This window comes from Anolis sagrei, chromosome 6 (assembly GCF_037176765.1).
Source record: "Anolis sagrei isolate rAnoSag1 chromosome 6, rAnoSag1.mat, whole genome shotgun sequence".
NCBI lineage: Eukaryota > Metazoa > Chordata > Lepidosauria > Squamata > Dactyloidae > Anolis > Anolis sagrei.
In genome coordinates this window covers 40,405,277-40,432,397 of record NC_090026.1, presented here as the reverse complement: position 1 = coordinate 40,432,397, position 27,121 = coordinate 40,405,277, and the positions used below count along the sequence as shown (strand labels likewise).

General features: G+C 40.7%; 1 protein-coding gene across 2 annotated transcripts; it reads left to right on the top strand.

The window, feature by feature from the left end:
* Nucleotides 1–292: 292 nt before the first annotated feature.
* Nucleotides 293–26,483, top strand: CASC3 (CASC3 exon junction complex subunit). Of its 2 annotated transcripts, XM_060781044.2 has the most exons (14): nucleotides 293–671; nucleotides 5,908–5,935; nucleotides 7,497–7,534; nucleotides 8,293–8,448; nucleotides 9,675–9,826; nucleotides 10,538–10,714; nucleotides 12,007–12,695; nucleotides 14,777–14,841; nucleotides 15,516–15,627; nucleotides 16,949–17,047; nucleotides 18,044–18,276; nucleotides 18,771–18,893; nucleotides 19,054–19,097; nucleotides 21,328–26,483. In XM_060781044.2, exons 1-13 carry the CDS (start codon nucleotides 405–407, stop codon nucleotides 19,093–19,095), a joined length of 2,181 nt encoding a protein of 726 aa, XP_060637027.2. In that variant the 5' UTR covers nucleotides 293–404; the 3' UTR covers nucleotides 19,096–19,097; nucleotides 21,328–26,483. The 2 variants fall into 2 exon arrangements, with proteins under 2 accessions (XP_060637027.2, XP_060637026.2); XM_060781043.2 differs by lacking the exon at nucleotides 19,054–19,097 and having other exon boundaries at nucleotides 295–671.
* The last annotated feature ends 638 nt before the right edge of the window (nucleotides 26,484–27,121 follow it).

The following is a 27,121-nucleotide window of genomic DNA, read 5'->3' as shown; positions in this document are numbered from 1 at the left end:
GATAAACAACAATGACATCACCGTCGCAGTGGGAAAGCGTCGAGGCAGTAGGGGGGGGAAGAGGGGGAGGTGTCAATCTTCGAGAAGCACGTGACCCTGTTGCCGAGGCGTCCTTCGGCCCGCCCACTGAAGAGCAGTTTGCCGTGACGTCATTGCTCCACAGCGCCTCCATTGGCCGCTGTCTTCCTTTCCTCCCCTTTTGTCTTTAATCCTATTTTTTGTTCTTCGCAAAGAATTCTGGGGGGAAGGGGAGGCATCGAAACGTGTCTCGCGCGCGCGCGCTGCGTGTCGGAAGTTGGGAGCTGGTGGGCGCGCGCCTTGCTCGTTACCCGTCATCCCTTTGGGCTCCGCCCCCTCCTCTTCCTCTTCCCTAACCGTTTCGCTTCTTGTTTCTTCTCGTCAAGATGGCGGACCGGAGGAGGCAGCGCGCTTCCCAGGACAGCAGTGAGGAGGACGAGTCGGACTCGCCGCCTGGGAGCGCGGCCCCTTCGCCGAGGGGCGCCCTCCGCCTCGGACTCGCCGGCTCCGCGGCCAACGCTAGCAATGCAGGCGGTGGAGGCACCGCGGTTGTTGTTACTGCCGTCGCCGCCACTGCTGTTCCTACCTCCGCCGGTCCTGAAAACGTGGAGGCGGCTCTGACGGCGGGAGGAAGCCCGGCCGACTCGGAGTGTGTGAGTACCTGGGCGGAGGAGAGGGAAGGCTCCGTGAGGGACTGGGCCTTGCACTAGGCCGCAGTTTGAAGCGCTCTGAGGTTTCAAGCCTCCTCAGGCCTTGGGGCTCTTCCACACAGCCAGATAACCCAGAATAATTATAATCATAATAATTTTGCTTCTTACCCACTCTCCTCATGGCTCAAGGCGGGTTGCAAAACAATTAAAACATATAAGCACAGCAAAACACTACAAATACACATACCACCATAAAAGTTACATACCAAAACATATCGCTGTGAAATATATATGGAAACAGACAAAACAAATTAAACAAAGGGCATGCATTAAAATTCAGGTTTATGTTTAAAGACTAGATAATAATAATAAGGTTTTTATTTATACCCACCCTAACTGTCCGAAGGGATTCAGGGCAGTTTTCATCAAAAGTGGCAAACATTTGATGCCATAATAAAACAAACAAATGAAATATATATGAAAACAGACAAAGGAAATTAAACAAAGGTCATGCATTAAAATTCAGGTTTAGGTTTAAAGACTAGGTAATAATAATGTTTTAGTAATAATAATGTAATAATCTGCTCTAGCTCCCCGAGAGGACTCCCATCAAAAGTGGCAAACATTTGATGCCATAATAAAACAAACAATAAATGAAATATATATGAAAACAGACAGAACAAATTAAACAAAGAGCATGCTTTAAAATTCAGGTTTATGTTTAAAGACTAGGTAATAGTAATAAGGTTTTATTTATACCCACCCTAGCTGTCCGAAGGGACTCAGGGCAGTGTTCATCAAAAGTGGCAAACATTTGATGCCATAATAAAACAAACAACAAATGAAATATATATGAAAACAGACAAAGCAAATTAAACAAATGGCATGCATTAAAATTCAGGTTTATGTTTAAAGACTAGGTAATAATAATAATAAGGTTTTATTTATAATAGTAGTAATAATAAAACTTTATACCCCGTCACCATCTCCCCAAGGGACTCGGAGCAGCTTACATGAGGCGAAGCCTAACAACACATCAAAAACAACAAGCAATAATAAAAACAACAAGCAATAAACAAAAAAACAATACAGTTAATATAACTCACAGGTAGACAATAACACATAAGAATTTAAAAATCTATGGCAGGGCCAGATGTAATAGTTAAAACTTTAAAAATAAATGCTGGACATGAACAGAGGATGTAACTAGTAGGGGAGTTTTAAACGAAAAGTAGAGAACAACCCAATGGGTAATTAAAGTGCTTCTCAGGGTACTTTGCAGGGGATTGTTTCCTTTATTCAGAGAAGGCACACTGGAACAGCCACGTTTTCAGGCTCCTCCTAAAGACTGCCAATGTGAGGGCTTGTCTGATATTCTTGGGGAGTGAGTTCTAGAGTGGGGGGGGGGGGGAAACCATGGAGAAGACCCTATCCCTCATCCCCAACAATCGCGCCTGCGAGGGAGTTGGGAGCGAGAGCAGGGTCTCCCCAGATGAACGAAGAGATCGTGTGGGTTTATACACAGAAATGCGGTCACCTGCCCTGGCTCCCTGAGGGGACTCAGGGAGGTTTCCATCAAAAGTGGCAAATATTCAATGCCACAATAAAACAAACAACAAATGAAATATATATGAAAACAGACAACAAATTAAAGGGCATGCATTAAAATTCAGGTTTATGTTTAAAGACTAGTTAGTAGTAGTAATAATAGTAATAATAATAATAATAATAATAATAATAATAATAAAGTTTTATTTATAACCTGCCCCAGCCCCTCGAGGGGCCTCAGGTTAGTTTCCATCAAAAGTGGCAAACATTCAGTGCCATAATAAAACAAAACAACAAATCAATCAACATAATAAATAAAACTTATGGCTAACCAATAATAACCAAAAAGTAAGAACTTAAATAAATGTAATACATCACATTTCACACATTTACCAGCAGCTAAAAGGCATTAAAATATTGGGTGGTTTACTGCAACCAACAGGGCTGAGGTAGCTTTCCAGTAGCTAAACGAGAGTACATAACTAAAATGTATTACTGATCCTTTCCATACGCTAAAGTGCATAAATAGGTTTTTAAGGAGCCCCCAGTGGCGCAGTGGGTTAAACCCGTGTATCAGTAGGACTGCTGACCAAAAGGTCAGCGGTTCGAATCCGGGGAGCTGAGTGAGCTTCCATCAGCTACAGCTTCTCAGATGGGGACATGAGAGAAGCCTCCCACAGTATGGTAAAACATCCTGGCGTCCCCTGGGCAACGTCCTTGCAGGCGGCCAATTCTCTCACACCAGAAGTGACTTGCACTTTCTCAAGTTGCTCCTGACATAAAAAGAAAAGAAGAAGCTTTGTAAAAGAGAGAATTTCTACTTCTTTGGGGAGGGATTTCCAGTGGTGGGGGGCGATCAAGGAGAAGGCCTTGTTTCTTGACCTGACCAACCATACTTGAGACGGGGGTAGGACCAAGAGCAGGCCTCCTCCATGGACCGCAATGCTTGTGGTGGTTTGTATATGGAGATGCAGTTTTTCAAATCATCTGGGCCCGAACCATTTAGGGCTTTATAGGTGATAACCAGCCCTTTATATTTCGCCAGGAATCAGACCTGCAGCCAGTGGAGCTGCTGTAGCATGGGAGTGGTTCTCCCTGTACAAAGCTCCAGTTAGTAGGCCTGCCAGAAGTGATAGGTCTTTACTGGTTTTTTTAATCCAACAGCTGATTTAGCTGTTGGAGCTCTACCAGCGGGTTGTTTCACAGACTTGGGGCAGCCAATGAAAAGGTCCTCTGGGTGACGGTTGCCAGTCAGATTTTGGCTAATTGGAGTAACTGCCCCCTCAGAGGACTGAAGTGTTTATTTATTTATTTACTTTATTTGTATACCGCACTCTCTCAGCCCGTAGGCGACTCAGTGCGGTTTACAACCAGGTCAATATACAAAGTGCACAACATTAGTATTAGCATTTAAAAACAGTAACTAGAGCAACTAAATCACATAGCAATACATCAGTACATCAACATAACAATACATCCATATAACTAATCCATCACGTCTCATCCGTAAAGTCATAATCCGATCTCCTCGTCCATTATTCCAAGTTCCAAGTTCCAATCTCAGTCAATTGATTGCACTGCTTAATTAAACGCCTGTTTAAAGAGCCAGGTCTTCACTCTTCTCCTGAATGCCAGCAGGGAGGGGGCCGATCTAATGTCTGCGGGAAGGGTGTTCCATAGCCGAGGGGCCACCACTGAGAAGGCCTTGTCTCTCGTCCCCACCAGTCGTGCCTGCGAGGCTGGTGGGATCGAGAGCAGGGCCTCCCCGGACGATCTTAATGTCCTAACTGGTTCATAGGGGGTGATGCGTTCGGACAGATAGGTCGGGCCAGAACCATTTAGGGCTTTAAAGGCTAAAGTCAGTGTTCTCGGCTGATTGTATGGAAGAAGGCGATCCTTTAGGTATCCTGGACCGAAACCTTGTAGGGATTTAAAGGTCAAAGCTATTACCTTGTACAGACCTCATAACCTTTGAGGATGTTTGCCATAGATGTGGGTGAAACGTCAGGAGATGATATTTCTGGAACATGGCTATACAGGCCAGAAAACTCGCAGCAACCCGTCACCTTGAACTTTGCCCGAAAACTAATTGGCAGCCAGTGGAGTGGTTTCAGGATAGGTGTAATATGCTCACTCCGAGATGTTCGTGTAACCAATCTAGCTTCTGTATTTGAGTAGCCCGATATAAAGCACATTGCAGAAGTCCAACCTTAAGGTTACCAGTGTGTGCACTACCATCTTCATGTCCTTCAAATATAGGAAGGGGCGCAGCTGGCGGATCAACCAAAGTTGGTAGTAAGCACTCCTGACCATGCCATCTACCTGGACTGAGATTTAGGGAGACTGATCCAGAAGCACTCCCAAGCTGTGAATACAGTCTTTCAGGGGAAGTTTAACCCCATCCAGAACTGGTTGACACACCTCCATCCCCCAATTAGGACCCTTGATGGTGGCAAGCATATTTGTTTTGTCTGGATTCAGTTTCAATTTGTCAAAGCAGATAATCCACAGTATCTGCTATCTTCAATGTGGGATAGAAATTAGTTAATTGCAATTACTGAACTTTATTTAGTAGCCCAAGGTGCTTTATAAGTTGCCATATTCCAACATTTAATTTAAAATATAATGATTCCAAAGCTGTCCACCCTTCTTAAGGAAAGCCAATTTCTTAAGAATAGGTGGAGGGGCAGAAACAAGATGTAAAAACACTGTTGAAAAGGGTGGCATCATGATACAAAACAAAATGATGACTGATGATTTGAAGCTTGTAGCTTAATGGGAATTGTATATGCTGCTATAATATATTAATAGCCTTTTTTTAGCTCTGTTTTTCCACAAAGTTATTATTTACCATCTATCTTCTGTAATTAGGTTTGCCTTGGGTTTGGGTTTGTTTTTAAAGACTGCTTGCTGCTGCAGGCAGTCCTCATCCTGGAGAGGAGAAAAAGCACTCCTCCTTTCACAAATATGCTGCTTCATCTTTCAGTGGTTACAGGAAGCAGGGGAATAGATGCTCTGCAAGCAACATCCCAGTCTGCTGTGTCTGTTGACAGGCCCTAGATTCTTCCTCATGAGAAGATTTGTAGTTGGGCAGTTTCTTGCCTATTGCTTAAAATGGAGCTGCCTGCTGCTTCCATGTTTTTCTAGAATCCTCTAATGCAGAAATCACTTTCCTATAGCCAGACCCGACCAAGCAGTGACTCATCATGGATTTGTTTTAGAAAGCACACATACAACCCCCCCCCCCCCCCAAAAAAAACTCAGAGCTTATCCCAGGAGATATCATAGAAAACTAGCTTCCCTATACTATAGGAAAACTCAAGGCTGTAGAAAAACTGAAGAGAAAGATAGAGTTGGAGCAAGTGTATGAGATTTTTCTGAAGGCACAGAGAAGTATATTGCATTCTGGGGTTTTTGTGTGTGTTATACTTCCCTTGTTTCTGAACATGTACACATATCCTTGCAGTACATTTGAAATGATTGTTAGTATCTTGTCAATACATGCATCTCAGGATTTTACATTTAGATGAAAGGAAGGGGAATCTCAGCTTTAGTTTCCTTTATCACAGCGATTTCTTGAATATTTTTACAGTATGCATCATCATTGTTGTCTGTTGTCTTAGGGAGAATTAGAAGCTATTTCTTAATCTCTGCTCACATTCCTTTGTAATACTTTTCTCTCTTAAAACAGGAAAGTGAAGATGGCATAGAAGGAGATGGTGAGTGGTCATCTCTTAATTTGACTAACTGTGACATAGAAGTATAAATTGGGTTGGTGGATATTCTTAAAATTAATAACTAGATCTCTTCAGTAGGGAGTTAGTGCTGCTTTCAAGATATAATTTTACACTGTCTCCCTAGTACCTTGGCTTTTTAGTAAACCCAGATTTGTTGATAATGATAAGCCTGGAAGTGATTACAGATAACTTTGGTTATAAAACTGGATATAAATCTATTAACAAACAGACATGTGCCAGAAATATTATATGACATTTCTTTAATATAGAAAACCAACAGAATTGTGGTAGAAATAATATTCACTGAATAAACAAATTATCAGTCAGACTATAATGCATAATGCATCAGTAAAATGTTTTGGGCAACAGAAAACTGAACCCCCATGCACATTAGATCTCAAATACTTGGATAAACAGCTAAGCTTTCTTGATGCTAAAATGATGCCCATAGCTGGCATCCAAGGAGAGAGCATTCCACAAGTAGAAATGAGTGAATGAATGTCTGGGAGAGTTTGAGAACCATATCAAAACATAAGGCTTTGTCATACTTAGCAATTAGTTGCAGGGACCACTGACTGGGAGAGATGTTTCCCCAAGATATTGAAGGTTGTAGCTAAGCTTGACTTTTAAATGACAACTTGGGGAATTTCACATAATTCCTTCACATTAAAAATGCATGATACATCAGCATGATTGATCTTCCAGCTCCATAGACCAATGGTCAGACATTTGGTATTTATGTGAAGAGTCTGTACATATGCACGTACTTCCTTAATATATGAGTGTGAAGGCTTCTTCTCATGGTTTTCACCTAAAATATGACATTTAAGGAAGGATTTAAAAATAGGGAGAGACACTGCATTATTGAAGTGATCTAAAGTTAGTTGTAGGCATTAAGGATAGCAGTGAAGGACAAGTTAGTTGTTTAAGCGAATTGGAAACCAGCTGATGACAAGGAATGATAGATTACACAAATGGTAAATAGTGAGATGGTGGCAAACGATAAAGGAAAGGAAAGCCATGGAAGATGTTCAAAGTGAGTGCAATCTGTTTAGCCTGAGCTTGGGATCAAGTTGGAAGGAGATTCAGAACAGGTACCTGATGACAGGAATGAATAATTTTAATGTGGATGTTTGGGCTAGGGGTAAAAGGCTGAGGTGCGATATCGGAAAGTAGGAAGAGAAAAACATTCAGTGGTTTTGAGAAGCTTGAATATGAATTCGATCTTTTTTGCCAAGAGGTTAGAAGGGGTACTGCCATCACTTTTACAGTGTTTTACAGAATGAAGTGATTTGTTGTTTCTTTTATTTATATCCCACCTTTTTTCTTGCATGGGACCCAAGGTGAATACAACTTGGATACAAAGCAGGGGAAGAATCAAAGATAAAGCCAGGCTATGTACCCAATCATAGAGTGGGTAGTGTGGCTGCCAGAAAATACTGAAAATATATGAGTAGTGGGATTAGGAGAAAGATGAGAAATGTATTGGGTGTGCTGGATTTTTCAGTTGTATCTAATCTCAAACATTTCTCCTTTTTTAAAGCTGTTCTCTCTGACTATGAAAGTGCTGAAGACTCAGAGGTGAGTAGACAGCATACTAGTATTCCTGCTGTAATTTAATTTTGTGCATAAACTTGACAGTACATTGCATTTTTTTAAAAAATCCTTCAAGGATCTGTTGAAATCTGCTAGGATGAGTGCATAGGCTGAGAAGTTGCTATTGGATGAATCAGGACATGGAATCTCTAGCTTCTTGGAAAGCAGCATCCTGTGCTTAATAATTTAAGTACTGTGATGAGACACCTATGACCCTCCAGATAATACATTTCAGCTCTCAGCATTTCTGACAACTGACTGTGATGAATCTGAGCAACATCTGTAGGGGCACAGGTCCATTGCAAGCTTTAGTAGGGATTTGACTGCTTTCCAGATATTTGAAATTTATCATGCAGGTTGAAGGGCTAGCAATATGTGCCTTGATGTATATTTAGTTTACAATTTGGGGGAAAATTGAGTTTTGCACAATATATGATTATGGTGATGATGACGATGATTTTGGTGGGAGAAATCGGGAATCCACCAATTGCTTCACTTTGCACTTTGATCTGTTACTGTAGACAGCCAGCTTTATTTTCAGGTTCTACTGCGTTTTAGGAATTTTACAATTTTATCAGATGGGGTTTTATGTGTGTTCATTGTTTTAAAATTTATTTTGCTGTTTCTTTGCTTATGTACTATTTGTTTATATGCGAGTCCCTTCATGAAGATGGTAGCAGGGTATATAATAATTTTATAAATGTTTCCAACACCAAGTGACTCAGTTTTAATGTTTGTTTCAGGCTGAAGAGGGAGAATATAGTGAGGAAGAAACATCCAAAGTAGAGTTGAAGCGGGAAAATAATGTCACTGATTTGACAACAAAATCAGGCAAAGGAGATGAAAAACCAGAATCAAAAGGCACTGTGGCAGGGGAGAGGCAAAGCGGGGATGGGCAGGTGAGTCTTGCAAAATGTTGAATATATATCCTAGTCAATCTAGAAACAAAAATATGACCTATTTCATTTTATTTTTAAATAGCTACCTTATATCGTTGTAACACCATAACATTTTAAAACAATGTCCTATATTTTAAAAGTATCACACTTTAACCAAAGCTGTCCTTCTTATGCATATTCTATCACTGAAGCATACTGTCACATTTTATATATTCCATAGCAGTTGACATAACCCTTTGCCTCCACCATTTTAGTGACCTACCAGACCTTTTAAAGGCCCTTCTTACTTTTTAAAGAAACTTAGTATGCTATGTGTCAACTTGTGCATAGGAGAAAACTTTGCCATTATACCTCCGGTTCTGGTTTTATACCCAGGAGGGCTTCTTAAATGCAGAAACTAAACTGAAAGGTCTCTGTTTCGCATTAAATGATCCAATGGAGCATAATCATGTGGCAGAACTGCTCCAGGAATTTATTAGAAACATGTTAACTTATTAAAAAACTTTAAACTGCAAACCCTAAATGGTTCAGGCCCAACCTATCTATCGGACCACATCTCCTGATATGAGCCTTCCCGAACTTTACGACCTGCCGGAGAGGCCCTACTCTTGGCCCCACCCCTGTCTCAGGTGTGGCTGGTGGGAATGAGAGAGAGGGCCTTCTCAGCTGTCGCTCCTTGGCTGGGGAGCACCCTCCCTAAAGACATCAGATGGCTCCCTCCCTGCTATCCATCAGAAGACAAGTAAAAACCTTTATCTGGAAGGAAGCTTTTGGGGAAGACAATGGGTAACCTGTTAAACAGCTATTGGATTCGGCTATGGCAATGAGATGGAATTGGCTTTTAATGTAATTGGTTTTAATATCATCTAATACTGTTTATAATGTTTATTCTGTATTGTTTTAATTTTTGTGTTCTCTGATTTTTATGCATTTTGTTTTAGTATTGTATTATGTTTGAACTGCATCAAATTGTTGCCAAGTGTTAGGCACTCTGAGTTCCTCAGTGAGTGAGAGATGGTGGGATATAGAACAAAGTAAATAAATACATTAAATTGTTTTTATATATAGGGTTTGCAGCCCTCTGAAGTCCTATGAACAGTATGTCCCTCCCCCCTCCCCTATCTTTGTAGTTATGTATTCCTGTTGTCTGTTTCTGTTTTGAAAATTGGATGTTTCTAAATACACATGTGTTAATTTTGCTTGTTTGATTCATCTCCGCTTTATAGGAGAGTACTGAACCAGCTGAGAACAAAGCTGGCAAAAAACATCCTAAGCACTTGGATGATGATGAAGATCGAAAGAACCCTGCCTACATTCCTCGCAAAGGTCTTTTCTTTGAACATGACCTTCGTGGGCAAACCCAGGAAGAGGAAGTCCGGTAAGTGACATTAGCAGCACAGAGGGATGGAGTGTTTCCTAGATAGGAAGCTCATACATGAGACATAATTGATTGGGGATGTAACGCTAGCCTACATCTATGTGTCATACTGGTGTGTAGAATTTGCAGAGGAGAACCCTCTTCTCCTTCTTCTGCAATACTTGATGCCATCTGAAAAGTGGCTCTGAGGGTTTTCCCAAGTCTTCCAAGAGAATTCATGAAAGGCTGCAGTGGGGCTGTAAAAATGAAGGAGCTGTTTACTTGCAGGAACACAATTCTCCGTACAGAACACTATATTTGGCTTATCAGGCTTGTATGAAGCAGGAAGTGAAAAAATTATGTAGGAGCAGTCTTTAATTTTTTAACGATCAGAGGAAATTTTGGATGATTCTGAGCAGCCAATCTATAAGGAGAGCTGTGAGAAAACAGATTATTTACCTGTCTCTTCTGGGGAAAGGTGGTCTGGCTTGTGCTGTTCCCATATGAATAAGCCATTTTTTAAAATGAACTTTGGCCGAGCATTTGACTTGACTTTTTCTCTGCTATGTAATTAGTTTCGTATGTTATTTTAGTTTTGGTTCCTGTTTTTGTGATTGAATTGTATCTTTGATTCTGTAGCTTCAAGTCCTTCAGGGGTTCCTGTGTTGCTTTAAAGGTCAACCATAAATTGCCTGCAATATAGTATTACTGCTTCTTTCCCTTTCTCGTAAGGCCTAAGGGGCGCCAGCGTAAACTCTGGAAGGATGAGGGCCGATGGGAGCATGACAAGTTCCGGGAAGATGAACAAGCACCCAAAACAAGGCAGGAGTTGATTGCTCTATATGGCTATGATATCCGCTCATCACACAATGCTGATGACATTAAGCCTAGAAGAGTACGCAAACCAAGGTAGGTTAACAGGGAAATGGACAACATATGTGCACTTGTTATGGAATTATATTGTAGGGTCTTGAAGGTCTAGATTTTTGTTTTATAATTTACTGCCTTTGTATGTTGCCTTTCTCCCAGAGTAGGACCCAAAGTGACTTTCAAAGCAATTAAGAATCTATAATAAAAATGCACCCCTTACTAGAATTGGACCTAAAAATAGTAGTGCACGCTTTGGTTGAGCTGGTAACCTCAAGGTTGGACTTGTGCACTGTTCTTTACATTGGGCTACCTCTGTACCTAACTGGAAACTTCAGTTAGTTCAAAACATGGCAGCCAGACTAGTTCCAGGAATATCTAGACGTGAGCATATCACACCTATACTATAGTTACTCCCATGGTTGCCGATCAGATTCGGGACAAAGTACAAAATATTGGTTCTGACCTTTAAAGCCCTACAGGGTTTGGGTCCAGGTCACCTATAGGATTAACTTCTGTACAGTCCGCCCTGAACATTGAGGTCTTCTGAGGGATGCTACCTCTAAGCAGCCAGAACTCAATTGGTAACTTCTGACAGGCCTCCCCGCTCAGTTTTTAACTATGGATTTTAGACACATTCTATATTGATTGTGTTCTATTTTTTGTTCCATGTATTTTGATAGAATATGTCCTTATATGTGCTTTTTATGGAATGCATTTTAGTATAATGATGTATTTTCACTATGTTGTGCCCTGCCTTAGACTAGAAGGAGAGGTGTGTAATAAATAAAAATAGTTTTTATTATTATTAAAAATAATTAAAAGCAGGTAAAACATTTAAAACTGACACAAAATTAAATTTCTGTCTTATTCAGATGGGGAGTAGTACTATATTTACTCAAATCTAATGCTCACCTTTTTTGGCTAAATTACATAGTCAAAAGTGAGGTGCACATTAGATTTGATTGTGTGTCGCACACTTAAACCCATCTGTGCTCCTCTGTCAGGCCAAGGCTGGTGAACTCAACAGTCTTAGCCTAACAGAGTAGCACGGCTTCCCAACTGGCCTCATTCACAATGCCTTCAGAACCTCTCCTTCGGTTTTGAAGGTTTTGTAAATGAAACCTTAGTGGAGAAGCTACTGCCAGAGTGGCAAGTCTTCCCCTTGCCTGTTGGGTAGCACATCAGATAGGACAGGCAAGGAGGTGTGCGTTACAATCAATGGTGCATTATGCTTGAATTACTATTGCAATGTTGGAGAAATCAACACTCAGCCTTAAATTGCTAGAAGAGTTAGTTTCTGATGTATGGCATTATATTTTATCTCTATTCAGATTTGGGAGTCCACCACAGAGAGAGCCACAGAGAGAGCCAAACTGGCCTAGTAAGCCCCCACGACACCAGAACACAGACAGTGCTTCTGTGCCACCCCGGACATTCATCAACCGGAATCCAGCAGGGACAGGACGCATGCCCCCACCTAGGACTTTCCCAAGGCCTGGTGGCTACAAGGAGACACGGCCAAGCTATCGTGCTGTGGATGTGAACAGCCAGCATGCTCCTCGCTTCAGTGAGCAGTCAAAGCATGAGAGCAGTTATCGGCCTCGGCGCTCAGAACCAGTCCCTGCACGGGAGCCTTCTCCTGAGGCAGAGATCTTGTATGTTCGTGACAGCCCTGAGAGAAAGGAAGAGATAGTTCCAGAAGTCCAGCCAACTCCTTCAGATGTTTTGCAGCCACCTCCAGATAGGCCTGTGGAAAAGAAGTCCTATTCTCGAGCAAGGAGGACCAGGAACAAAGCAGGCGAGACGGGGAAACTGGCAGATGAGGTCCCACTTCCATCGGCATTGGCACCTGTGCCACTGAAGACGGCGGAAGTTATACCATCCCCTTCCCCAGCAAAGACTAATAACTGGGAGGTGCCTGTTGAAACGAGTCTAGATGGTCTCGAGCAGGATATGACCCAGATGAATATAACAGAACAGAACTGGAACCAGGGCCAACCTCAGTTCATACAACCTCAGGGTAAGTGGTTAGAATTGTGATAATTCATTTCCTAACTTTTATTATTCACCTATACAGAGAAATTAAAGAAGAGGTAAAGGTTTGTGTGTGGTCAAACATTAAAAACTAAGAAGATTGTAGCCAAAAATATTTGAATGTTTCAGGTTAGCATGTTTTTTTTAGCTTTGCTTTTTTTCTTTTCCAATGTATTTTTCCCAGAAAAAAATAACTTCTCAACTTGCATTTGACATTCACCTTCTCAATCACTAACATGCATTTGAGTCTCACCTTTCAACATAGATTTCCTAAGCATTGCCTACCCATTCCTGGATCCCTTCTCAGGCTCTCACTTTCATTGGGGCATGCTACCATTTTGAATCTGGCATTAGTAGTATTAAGTATGCATAGTTTCATTATATATGCTTTATATGGGGCTCATGATTGCTTAGGAAGAAAGAAGGTTGGAGCGCAGAGAGGAGCCAAAGAAGACATTCATCTATATGCTGGTTCAACTAAATTTGAATTGCAATGATGGTATGCCAATTTCTAATAAAGATTCAGACTTACCATTTGAAGATTCCTGAAGCTTAAAAGTTTTATCCAGCCACCACAATTGGAAATATAGAGGATGGAGTGTATTTTCATGTATGCATACATACTTGTTATGTAGCACAAAAACTAGGGATTTCGACTTGTGAACATGGCAGAAATTGCAGGTATGATTCCACTCTTTAGTGTAAAGGTTCTCCTCTGCTTTTGGTTCATTTTTATTCTGTACTTGCTACTATGCACTCTCCCCTTGGGGAAAGTAAGCATTATATTTGTTTCATTTCTTGTCTTTAAGACACTACTGTGATCCAAAGCAGCTCATAATATAATTAAAAACAGATTCAGCTAAAATCTAAGGCAAATAAATATGACCACTTGTAAATCTTAAGATTCTTCCCTGTCACACATTGCACACACATAAATACATTCATTTATTTACGGTGTAGAAAACAAGTCGCATCTTTTAAAAATGCACACCAAATAAAAGTCGCCAGATGGGAGAGGGAGTACTTTTATCTGGTGTGCATTTTTAAGAAATCCAATCCAATTTGTAGCTCAGGAATTAAAATGTAGATTTACTTGGGAATATTCATTTCTGTGAATTTGAGATAGAGTCCTCAGTCGGGGTTCCATCAGTGCTACATCTTCCCATTCAGGGATGCTACATCAGAGGCTCTATATCAGTGGTTCTCACCCTTTCGGTCCCCAGATGTTTTGGCCATCTAACAGCTGGGAAATGGGTTAGGATTTCTCGGAGTTGTAGGACAAAACATCTGGGGGTCCGCAGGTTGAGAATCACTGCTCTAGATTGAGACATGAAACTCAACAGGTGCTCCTCGAGCTAAACAGGTGATTAGAAATCACTTGTTCTGAGTGGGCAGGGTTCCGCATGGATAAAGCTATTTCAACTGAGCGAGCAGGGGAATTGATAATAGAAGAGCCTTTACTCTACCCTGATGTTCAGCCTTAGGAAAGATTGTGGGAGAGAAATCCACAGATTCTCCAGTTTTAACATATCACTATGTGTGAGTTACCTGCCTTTAAATATAGTCAGGCCTCCACATTTGTGGATTTGACATTTGGGATTTGGGTTATTCAGAGTTGAGCACTACCAGTATGTTCTCTCTAGGAAACTTTACATCCTCCAATGTGACCCTATGGTCAACTGCCACTGGAAATTGACCATAGAGTCATTCTGGAGAATCTAGAGACCCCTAGAGAGATGTTCTTTTCCTCTTTTTTAGGGGTGTTGTACCCCTAACCCTGGCAGCTATGTAGGGCTGAATGTAGTAAGGTTATTGTATTGGGCCTGTTTTGAGTATTACATCCTATACACAGGATCAAGAAAAGGTAGTTTTGGGCTTGCATGTGTCCTTCCCTATCTCCCTTCTGCCTCCCCCCTAAAGCTGGCAAGTAACATTTGTTTACATTTTCATCTTTACCATGAACTCTCTGAGTGTGCTCTCTATCTTTCTGTTCTTTTAAATGATACTGTAAACTAAGGTTAGCAATAATCATTACCTTGTTTTCTTTTTTATTCCTTTTTCCATCAGGTATTCCCAACCAGATGCACATTGGAGCAGCCCCACCTCCACAGTTCAACAGAATGGAAGAGATGGTAAAGCCCCATGTCTCTTTCCTGCTCCTCAAATGAATTGGCAGCTAGGGGGCAGGCAGTAGCCACATAATTCCTCATGACAAGTCTCTACTGGCAGTAATAAAAAAGCCCAATATAAAGCAATTGTGATAATTATGCAATTGGAGTCAAACAGAATGTTTGCCAGTGTGATGGGTTGCTATTGGCTTAATTTGTTTACCACACCAGTATTTTTCAAGCACAGAGTAGGATGCAGTCTGTTGACACAAGGGGCCTACAAATGCATTGCAGGACTGACAACCAAACGCAGAGAACAAGAATACCATCTCTCCATTTGAAATCTTCAACCAAACTTATTTTTATTTTTCTCATCCTGCTTCATGAACATCTTATTGTAGTTCCCCTTCTTATTACCATCATCCTGAATCTTCAGGAATCAACAGGGTAGGAATTCAAGTGACAAGTGCCTGGGCAGCTGCTGATCCACCCTTGACTGTGAGGTCTCAAAACCTGAAGTCTGAGCTTAAATTCTCAGAGTTCTGCATAAGAAACTCTTTGAGGCACATAAGATGTGAATGAACCTTATAAATGATAAGAGGCATAGTTTTTAACTAATAGAGCTCCCTGGGCAGTAGGTGGGTGTTTTCTTATGTGATTGTCGGTTGTGAATTTATACTCTGTTGTGCTTTTTACAGGGCGTTCAGGGAGGGCGAGCAAAGCGTTACTCGTCGCAACGTCAGCGGCCTGTCCCAGAACCTCCTCCACCAGTGCACATAAGCATAATGGATGGGCACTACTATGACACATGTAAGTTGCTCACTGCTACTGTGGGTATTTTTAATGCCAGTCTTTATTGGGTTTCTTGACTCTATAAAACAAGAATGAGTTTCCGAAGCACCCAGTGAGAAAAGACAGATTTATTTGTAATAAAATGAGTGGAAAGAGGACAAGGAATCTCTTAGTTGAATGAAAGCCTTTTCCAGATGGATAGGATCAGAGCCAATTTCCATATGGATAGGATCAGAGCCAAAAATAGAGCCAATTATGATAGTAACAGAGCCAGAATTACCTTGTGGACTTCATTGCTGAGTGAATTTTGGAATGACTGGTCTCCTCAGCCCAAGTCTCAAGGAATAACGATCTTGACAGATTACAGAGATGGGCCAAAACTAACAAAATGAAGTTCAACAGTGACAAATGCAAGATACTCCACTTTGGCAGAAAAAATGAAATGCAAAGATACAGAATGGGTGACGCCTGGCTCGAGAGCAGTACGTGTGAAAAAGATCTTGGAGTCCTCGTGGACAACAAGTTAAACATGAGCCAACAATGTGATGTGGCGGCAAAAAAAGCCAATGGGATTTTGGCCTGCATCAATAGGAGCATAGTGTCTAGATCTAAGGAAGTAATGCTACCCCTCTATTCTGCTTTGGTTAGACCACATCTGGAATATTGTGTCCAATTCTGGGCACCACAATTCAAGAGAGATATTGACAAGCTGGAATGTGTCCAGAGGAGGGCGACTAAAATGATCAAGGGTCTGGAGAACAAGCCCTATGAGGAGCGGCTTAGGGAACTGGGCATGTTTAGCCTGAAGAAGAGAAGGCTGAGAGGAGATATGATAGCCATGTATAAATATGTGAGAGGAAGCCACAGGGAGGAGGGAGCAAGCTTGTTTTCTGCTTCCTTGGAGACTAGGACGCGGAACAATGGCTTCAAACTACAAGAGAGGAGATTCCATCTGAACATTAGGAAGAACTTCCTGACTGAGAGCCGTTCAGCAGTGGAACTCTCTGCCCCGGAGTGTGGTGGAGGCTCCTTCTTTGGAAGCTTTTAAGCAGAGGCTGGATGGCCATTTGTCAGGGGTGATTTGAATGCAATATTCCTGCTTCTTGGCAGGGGGTTGGACTGGATGGCCCATGAGGTCTCTTCCAACTCTTTGATTTTATGATGATTCTATGATTCTATGAATAACCTCTTGATCATTCCCCACTAAGATATTAGTGGGAAGAACTGTTTCATGAAGGACCTCTTTCACATGTCCTCATGGCAATGGTATCTTTGTATGTAATTGCTATGCTGCCTGTGCTATGAAATAAAGACTGTATTTAATGCCTTGTCATTATAGTACAGTTCCAGGGACCGATCTACACTCACAGCGAGAATCCTGCCCCGTTACCTCCACAAAGAGTGATTGTTCAGCCAGAAATGCATCTCCCACATCCAGGTAGGGACTGTCTTCTCACTTTTCATTATATTCTCTTTAACCTCTTTCACCTAATTTTTGTGGAAATTCTTGATGCGAAATTTCTGATTTTAGCATGTTAGGACATATGCTTTAGTGTTTAAAAAGTGACAAGAGACAGTAAAAGTTGTCCTGCTGCAAATACCTATTTACAAATACATGAAGGCTGTTCTTCTGCAAAACCTGCCAGAAATACCTGTCAGAATGCAAAAATTCAACACATGTTAGCTAGCTTAGTGATGAGATGCATAAGGATGGAAAAACTTTGGGGAGATATTCTCTCTCTGTAGATGGTAGCACCCAAAATGGATGGAAATAATCAATTTGCCCAGCTGGGGAGGTGTCAGATAAATTGTGAACTCATATAGCAGCAAGAATTATTTTTTTTAAATACCTAGGATTTGATTGCTAGTTGAAATCCCACATTTCTTGGGACATTCATATACACATCACTCTATTGGAAAACTTTCCAATTCAAAGGAAGGTTTTCTGAATTAGATAGGCCTGCCATCAGAATCTGGGGACAATTTTAATTCTTTAACTACTTGCTTGTATTGCCTAAGAAATAATGTGCACATTGCACAACCTGCCTCAGAGAGAAGAACAGTCATCTCAAGGCTCTGAAAGCCTTTCCTCAATGCCCACAGTCTTATTTTATTTGTCCATCTTGTTTCTTCTTCTCTGCCTGCACTGGGGTTTTTTTTTTAAAGTGGAGAGAGTATTATTTTGCTCTTCTGCCAACAAGAAAGGTTTGGTTCTGCAGAATTCACCCCCACAAACAGAAGGAAGGGGAATGAGAGAATTACATTGCAAAAAGATACTCCCAAGTGACTCGGTCCTTATAGGAAGCAAACAATGAATTCTCCCAGCAAAGTTCTGCACCAGAGAGATAAACTGTTATGCACTTCACCGTCTTTTTGCTATGGCGTTTTGATGGCAGATTCAGTTGTTTCTGACTACTTTGTCTGTGTCCACCAGGATTGCATCCCCACCAGACACCTGCACCTTTAGCGAACCCGGGTTTGTATCCTCCGCCGGTCTCCATGCCTCCTGGACAGCCACCGCCGCCACCACCACCTCCACAACAACTGCTGGCACCAACCTATTTCCCTCCTCCTCCTGGAGTGATGAATTTTGGCAGCCCTAGTTACCCCTATCCTCCAGGAGCTCTCCCACCACCCCCACCTCCCCACCTTTACCCCAACGCTCAAGTAAGTTTGTTTTGCTGTTTCATCTCTAAACATTGAATTCCAAAATGGGAAGTAACAAGGAGACTATAGGACAAAATCCTGTACTGATCTGTATAGGCAAGACTACTCTTAGGACAGGACTTTCTCCTGTTGCTAGAGTAAAATGGTAAACCTTCAAAATGAATGGCATTTAGAATCCTCTGTTTATGTTCAGGGATAATATTTTGTGAACAAATGAAGAGATAAATGTAGGCAGCATAAATATTCTTAAGTGTCAACGTTTTCAATTACACACACTGGTTTTTAAATGATACTCAATAAAATCACTTTGGTATTCACATAAGAGTTTGTAGCTAAGCGGAGATAGTTTCTATATGAAAATGGGCAGATTAAAAATTTCCGTTGTGTTTTTCTGTTTTGATCTGTGCATATGTTGTTCTTTTTGTTTGTCAAGTTAAGAAAAGATGTATTAAAATCACTATGGAACAAACAATGGTTTCCTTTTCTCTGTACAGGCCCAGTCTCAGGTGTATGGAGGGGTCACCTATTATAATACAGTCCAGCAGCAAGTGCAGCCAAAACCTTCTCCACCACGAAGAACATCCCAGCCGGTTACTATCAAGCCACCACCTCCTGAGGTAACTGTTATTTTGCCTACCCCATTTCTCTGCTGCCATGTGGTACTTCCATGAATGGAAGTTCACAACTCTCTTTTGCCCACACAGATGGTTGTGAGGGCAGAAAATGGTCACTTTCCTGTTGTTTTGATGTGTTGCAAATTCTAGCTTCTCGTTGCAGGTTGTAAACAGGGCTCCAGTTAACATTTCTAAACGCTTTTAAAGGTGAGCTTAGAAGTTAAAATCAAAGTTAATATAAGGACCCTGTTCAATTAAATAAAAAATGCACCATGCTGTGTTCCAACTTCTTACATATAAGTTTATATTATATGAGAAATTATTTTTCAATGCATCTGGTTGCCTTGTTTTGCTTTCTTGATGTAACAAACTATTTACTTGACTTGAAACCCATGTTTCCACCTCTTTTTAAAGTTTGTGTCCCCTTTATTTTGAGTTTGTATTCTACACCATATCAGAATGCCAGTTTTTATTGTCCCAACTGACAAATAATTTCCTTAGAGAATCATAGACCTCACTCTCACTGAGAGTAGACCCGTGATGGATTGTACATTATTATATTGGGGTGGGGTTGGGAATTTCAGTGATGGTCAGATTACTGTATTTACTCGTGTGATGTGTCATTGATTGTAATGTGCACCTGAATTTTCAAATGCCTGGGTGGAAAAAAATGATTTGCTGGCAAGTGTAGTTCACCTGTTGGCCGCTTTCCTGTGTACCCAACCACCCAACTTCTGGGATTCCTGGTGCCCCAAACCGCCTTCAGGACCCATGAGGGAACCCCAAGTATGCTTCTCACATGAAAATAAAGCAGATCTGACAACGTGGTCAACAGGAAGATGGCAGGCTCAGATGGAGGGGAGGCAGGTTACCTCAGATGTGCTGAAGAGCCCAAGGAACCAATAATGCCTTTCCTGGACTCAAGGGATGGAGGCCACAAGTTTCAAGGCCACTCTGCAGAGTGACCCTGAGCCCCTGTCGCCACTCCTCCTTTACCTTGCAAGAGTGAGAAAAAGAAGGGGAAAGAGGAGAGGAATACTGTGTCTTCCTTGGAGCAGAGCTTTCCAAACTCTCCAAAGGGATAGTGTTTTGGATTGCATGGATCCAGACTCAGGTTGATGACAGGCAAAGCAGAGAGGTAGGGCAGCAGAAGTGGGTCCCCTTGTGGGTCTTGAGGGCAGCTTCGGGCACCAGTGCGTTCAGAAATAGGGTGGTTGGGGTCTGCTGCTGCAGAGGCCCACCACATGGCTGGCTGGCCAAGGAGGTAGGGGACACAATGAAGTGACCAACAGATGGGGGTTGCCTGTACAGTTCTAATGTGTCATCGAGAGTAATGTATTCTCAGGTTTCAGATATATTATTTAGCAAAAAGGACTCTCATTATACTCAAGTAAATATGGTGGACATGCCTATGTAATTGGCATGTACACAGTTGTACACAGTCTCCCTATGTACACAGCTAGTGTGTCCGGAAGGATGAACTGTGACTCTACTTCCTGAAAATACGTTGTATTATGAATATTATTTTTTCTGTTAAGGGCATTCACTTGAAGTACTTCACACCAGAAATAAGTTTGCTACCTCAGTTAAAAACTAAACCACAATAAATTTCAAATGATAGTCAGAAAGTTCAGGATCTTTTCTCTCCCCAAAATCCCTGCTTTTAGGATAAACCTTCTGAATATGAAGTGCAGTACTTCATGGTGGAGGCTTTGGTGAAGTAACGTGTTTAGAAAGGAATCACCTGGAATCAGCTAACAAATCGGGTAAATAGTTAGTGTATAAACTAAGAAAAGAAAAATAAATTATTTACTGCAATAAAAGATAAAGAGAAATGAATGACAAATAATGGAACTATTGAAGATTTTCCACAAATAGTATACAGAGTTGTAGAAGAGAAGTCAATTATTTCATGTTGAATTTGATAACTATTTGATGGTGAGCAAATTTCCAGAATTGACAAAAGAAAGGGTCCCCTGATCAAAAGAGTCTCAAATCTTGATCCAGTGACAAACTGAAGAATTGAAGTGTGCAAATAGCTCAATGGCTTGTCTACCTTGTGATTACCAAGCAGGATGTAATGATCAGGGATATGACAAGACATTAGTTAGATGCAGGTCATGCAAAAAAACACAGTTTGTAATTAAAATAATGTAGAACAATGATGGAAAATATGTGGCTTTCTATTCGTTTTTTCCCCCTGACCATTTGCTGGTTAAGAGGTAGGTCCTGCAACATGTGGAGAGCCTCAGGTTTCTTCATTCCGTGATTTTATTTAGAAATGAATAAGTGACTTGTAGTTAAAGGGGGAATGAGCATAGGGGATGAAGTTAAAGAACTTTCCCTTGACCTACCACAGCACAGATTTATTTATCTTTGTTGCTACCAGCTCCTAACCCATGTTAATAGAAATTACGGTTTCTTTGTTTGTTTCTAGGATGGCAGAAATGAAAAATCCAGAGAGAGAAGCAACACTTAAAGGACTCAGCCTTTTACTGATTTCAGTAAGGTAGCAGAGTTGGCATCGGTGCCAAACAGAAGGCAACTCCACAGAGTGGAGTTTTTCCTCTTGTTCTTTTGGTAATAGGCGATGCGCATGGATGTGTGCCCTTCTGCGAGGCCACATTGTGTCAGTATCGTGATTGGGGCCAGACTGCTGATCAGGAGAGCACCAGCGAAATCACACATCTTTCCAGTCTCCCTCTCACCCTAATGCAAAGAGGCTATACAAATGTTGGATGTAGGATTTCTCTGCTCACTGAGAGAGAAGCAGTCTCATTCTATTGTTTTCTAAGTGTGGCTGTTTGTAGACGTCCTTATGTTAATTCCCCTTTGAAGAACTTGACATAGTTTTATTTCTGTTCTGTTTAACTGGTCTTGTTAACTTTACTTGAGTTGTGTGAATATGTTCTTCACTGATTCCCCCCCCCCCCTTTTAAATAATTTAATTTTAAAGAAAATCATCCTAGTGAAAAGTCTTAGTTTCTTGGATTAAAATTAAAGAGGACTCTCGGGAGGGTCATCTGTCTACAAGCGGAAGTTGTCTTTTTGAATTCATTTCCTAGGGAAATTATCCTGAATTTAAAAATTAGTCCTAGCAGCACAAGTGTGCTTTACCCTTCCCGCCCTGAGCTCTTCCCAGCATCGCCACCATATTGAGAAAGGGCAAAATCATTAAACGTGCTCCAGTAAACCCAATATATGCTTCGGTGTTGAATAGCCTGCAATAACCTGTAAACATGGAAAGTTTGTTTTCTCCTCTGACCCTTACAACAGCACTGACTGTTTTTCAGAGCCTTTCTAGTGTCATCAGGCTATTGGACTGTTTGCTTGCACTTTGCAGCTTACACTTTGCCTGCCAACTTGCATGGCTTTGTATGCTTTTCTGATTCATTTACAAAACTGTTGCTGTTAGGTGGCCAGCCAATAGCTATTTATGCTGGGAAGGGAAATTCCCAGCACTGGCACAAGTTTGCTGGAAGTTATTCTGGGCACCTTTGCTTTTTACTTCTGCTCACAGATGTGGAGCTTCATACCTGAAATACCAGGGTGCATTTTTTTTAGTTTGATAACCCTTTTAATTTAATTTTTTTTAAAACAAATACTACTGGCATTTAGATAAAATCTCTTGATGTTTTGAAGTACGGTGGTTGTTTTGAAGTATGTTCTACTTTAACACCTGGAATTTACCCTTTTAACATATCAGTCTTGAAACCTTAGACCTAATGACACTGTGATAGCTTTTTTGTTAATAAATTTTTTTGTCCCTGTTCTTCTTTGAGTGCCCTCTTTTGTAAATGGTATTCCTTGATGTACAAAAGATAGTAGAAATTGCTAGGTCGTCATCTTTTGTTTCTTGGGTCTCGCAGCAAATCTACAAAGGAAGGCTTGCATATGATAACCTACAACCTGAAATAGATGCAAATAATTAACAGAATCATGGAAATGTATGTCATGCATTTTATTTCATTTATTGCTTATACAAGTCGACCTCATATAAGCCTAGGGGTTTGTAGCTGAAGGGAGGAGAGTGTCACCACTGCCTAGGCATTCAGAAAGTTCAGAAGTGGCACCACAGCAGAGAGATACAGGAGCAGTGCTTTTTTAGGTTCTTCTAGAACCCACTGATCTCTTGCCTTTTGCCTCTGTACTCAGAGAAGGGAATGTATTTTGTTGATAACACTTAAAAGAACAGCACTCGCATAGGACCCATGGATAAGTCGACCCAGGTTTTGGGGGTTAATTTTTTTGACTAAAGTTTTTAGTTTCATTTAAGTTGGTTTCATCTTCTAAAACATCAGCAAATGTTGTTTTGAAAAGATGAGATTGGCAGGTGAGCAGATAGAATATTTTTTAAATGAGATGAGTGGTTGTTATACCAAAGTGCAGCTGTATTGAATATGGAATCCCTTTTGACGATTTTTCTTAATAAAAATAGGACTACCTAAATTCCAATTGCTTTATAAGCCTTCTCTTGGGGCCACTACTGCTTTTCTTCTTAAAACTGTGGGACCCAACTTCAGATAGCTGAACTTTGGGGTCTCAAAAATTTGTCAACAGTAAAGGTATTTGTTAGGGCCAGCTTCTGCCAACCTAGCAGTTCGAAAACATGCAAATGTGGGTAGATCAATAGGTAACGCTTTTGCGGGAAGGTAACAGCACTCCATGCAGACATGATGGCCACATGACCTGGGAGGTGTCTACGGATAACACCAGCTCTGGCTTAGAAATGGAGATGAGCACCACCTCCCAGAGTCAGACATAACTAGACTTAATGTCAGGGAAAACCTTTACCTTTACTTTTTTTAAAGGTATCTAAACACCACTCATTTAGCAACAACATGCAGAGGTTACAATGGACCCTGCAGAAAATGCTTCAGCTGTACTCCACAAAAAAGGACAATCAGACAGTTTAGCAAACCTTGCAAGTGCTGATTTATTGTCAGTAAATGTAATATTTGGGCCTATTTTATTTTCCCAGGGGTATGTTAACATTTCTAGGGCAGAAAGGGCTTGTGATTGAAAAAAGAAGCCCTGCACTGCTGCATACGTGTCTAAGGAAGAGAGATTTGCCATGTTTACAAAAAACACACAAGGAAAATGTGGGAGGCTTGATTGAAAATTTTTATTGCACCCGTTAAATGCACCCACTCATTTCTTAGCTGAGGACTTTTACTTACTTTTTAGTTTTTTTGAGTCCTCTATATAATAGTGGACATGTTGCATTCTCTCTGAGACAGCATGACCTCGCAATAAGCAACTGAGTGAACAAATGCAGTCTGTCCATTTGTGCTCATTAACATCCCTCCCAGCAGAGGGCAGCATACCGCACACTGAGCCTTTCTATGGGCCATTGGTGAGTGTTTCTTGAAAAATTGAAATTAATCTCATTCATTGGACAATTCCTCAACTCTTTGACTTTTGATTGGCCTCAAGTAAAGTAATGCAGACAAGGAGGAGTATACATTCTTCTTTGAAGGAAGAATTTGGCTAACAGTATAGCAACAAAAAGAAACCTCAAAGTATATATATCTAAAATGATGCTGAACAGGGGCATAGTGTGAACAAAGAAGAGTATAGAAAGAACATAACCTACAGGAAAAGTATCTCCTCTCCAAAAATATGTATTTAAAAAGTGCCTGGGTTTTTTTATTGGCATGGCCATTAATTTAGCCTTAATTCATCATCTGTAAAATAGGTTTAACATTGAATTTAAAAGTCAGGAACCAAATCCAAGAAATAAGATTAAGTATTTTGCAAAAATCCTCCATGACACAAACATCGTATTTCCACTTGGGATGTGCCAACAATAAGTTTAGCTTTGTAAGCAAGCCAATATTAGTGTTGTAAGATGTGAATACATTGGCCAAAGCTAATGCCACTACCTATACCCCACAAATGCTTGATGAAGAAATATTCAGCTATCCCTACAATCTAATAGAAATGCGTCCACGGTTTTTACAGGGTCTTACATGGAGGAACTGTTCAAAGTGGGTCCGTATCATTTTAATGAATTCAGAGGAATGGAACCATATGTTTCCTGTTATCTTCGCTTTCTTGGAGCCCAGATCTCTGATGAAAACACCAGAATCTTTATTCTTGGCAGCTCCAAAGCAAACAGTTACACAATGGCAGCCCAGCCGTCATGTCGATGTTTCCTTCTTAGTCTGACTAGTGCCTTAAACCCACCAAGCAGGGTTTATCCAGCTCTGTCCATATTTAAAGTATACCCCTGCCTGGCCTTTGTGGAGTGACTGACCATGGTATAAGCCAATCCTCTAGGATGGTTACTGCAAAAGTTATCTTGAAGTGGAGCTGAAACCAACTACCAAGGAAACTGGCAACCAGTCAACTTTAATGGCTGGAACAAATAGGGCAGAAAACTGGTCCTTGATATGAAACTCATAAGGCATTTTAATACTTTGTGCTGCCTCTGGAAGGCTTGCCTTCATTGATGGGGCCTATGGGAAAAATTCTTTTTAGTAAACATTGCATTTTGTTATATATGTGAATACTGCAGTGTATAAACACACAGCATATGTGGCTTTCTTCATTTTGACCTACCCCCCTTGACTCTTCCTACATGGCCACATATGTATGGGCAAATCACAGGAATAGGGGTGAGAAATAAGTCACCTACTCACCTTGGTAAGTGTGTCCTTAATATAGCTGGGAGGATTTCAAGACTGCCGGTTAATATAAACGACTGTTACACTTCTGCAATCGATCCAGGGCTTATTTTTCCACCCTGGGATCCAAAGTAAACCAGGAATGGCCAGTAATGCATTTTGGGGGGGAAAGTGATGGTGCTAAATTATTCTTATCAGGCTCTAGCAAACTATTTAAAAGTCAAATTATGCTTCTGGAGCCTTTTTGGGAGATGAGTTCTGCTTTATTTGTTGGTTTTTGAAAAGGCCATTGAGTCTAGCAACAATGTTAAGAAAACAACCTGGATTTTTTTTTCTAATACTCTAAATATCAGATTTAACTGGTTTAAATATAATCAAACACATTCAACGCTTTATGTATAAATTATTGTAATGGGATATGTAATAAAGTAAAGAGTACAGTATATTCTTCCCGTATATTTAATAAAAATGACTATATCAGAAGGAACACTATTTTTAAGGTCACATAAGTTAAAGAGAATTGTACTTTATATCAGCAGTTTGTCTTTTGCTCAGTTATAACTAGTACTTACAGTTTCATTCATGTACTGTCCACTCTACTTATCAGTTCTGTTTAATGTTAAGAATAGATTAATTCAGTACAATTTGTTAAACATTTTGTGTTATTAAAGGATGTCAGTAAATCTGTGGACAGGCAATTTATCACAACTACTTGTACTTTGTGACTGATTGCAAAGTAAGAAATTTTGTGAAATAGACGCTTAGCAGAGTGCTCATTTGTTAGTCTACTTGGAGCATGTTGTCAGTGTTTGCTCCTTCAAAAAATAACTAGGATTTCATATTATATTTTAGTTCATTTGCCATCATGGATTGTGATTTAACAATCCAGACAGCTATGGATAATTTTTTGTGTTGTATACATGTGTGTAGGCATACCTTTGTTAATAAAGCCTCTGATAAAGAAGCTTCTGTCTAGCTGGGTGCTTTTTTCCCGTTTCTTTTTACAACATTTATACTGGGAGGCTGGTGAAGGAGAATGAAACAAACACAGCTTTTCAGATGCCAAGTTGCAGTAGTCTGCACCTAACTGCAATAAAACTTAAGCTGGGAAAGAATGGGATTTTCCTCAGGTGATCAGTCCTATTGTAGCTTTGTGCCTACCTACAGCAGGCAAGGTAAACAGCACCTGCCTCTGAAACTGGTTCTTTAATTTTTTTGTTGTAAGTGGTCCCTCTGAAATTCACACATATGGGCCCTTTGCCAACCAGGTGAAAACCACCAACCTCTTCTCAGAACGTAGCGGCAAATAGTTTTATGACACTCTACATTGGTATGTTATTATTTAAAATTACATTTTACAACTTCCTCACAATTTCAATACCCGATTTCCTTCTGTTCAATGCCGATTACAGTATGTGTTACCAGATAGTTGGCCAACTATGTCACATTATTTTGTAAACAGCAGGAAAGTGATCATAATGTGATCTAGCATTGAGTCTAACAACTACCATAATTTCAAAGTATGGATCAGCATAAGCAATTTTTAGAGATGCAACAACTGTAATGTGATATGAAATGAATACTATTGTATTTTTTTCCCAA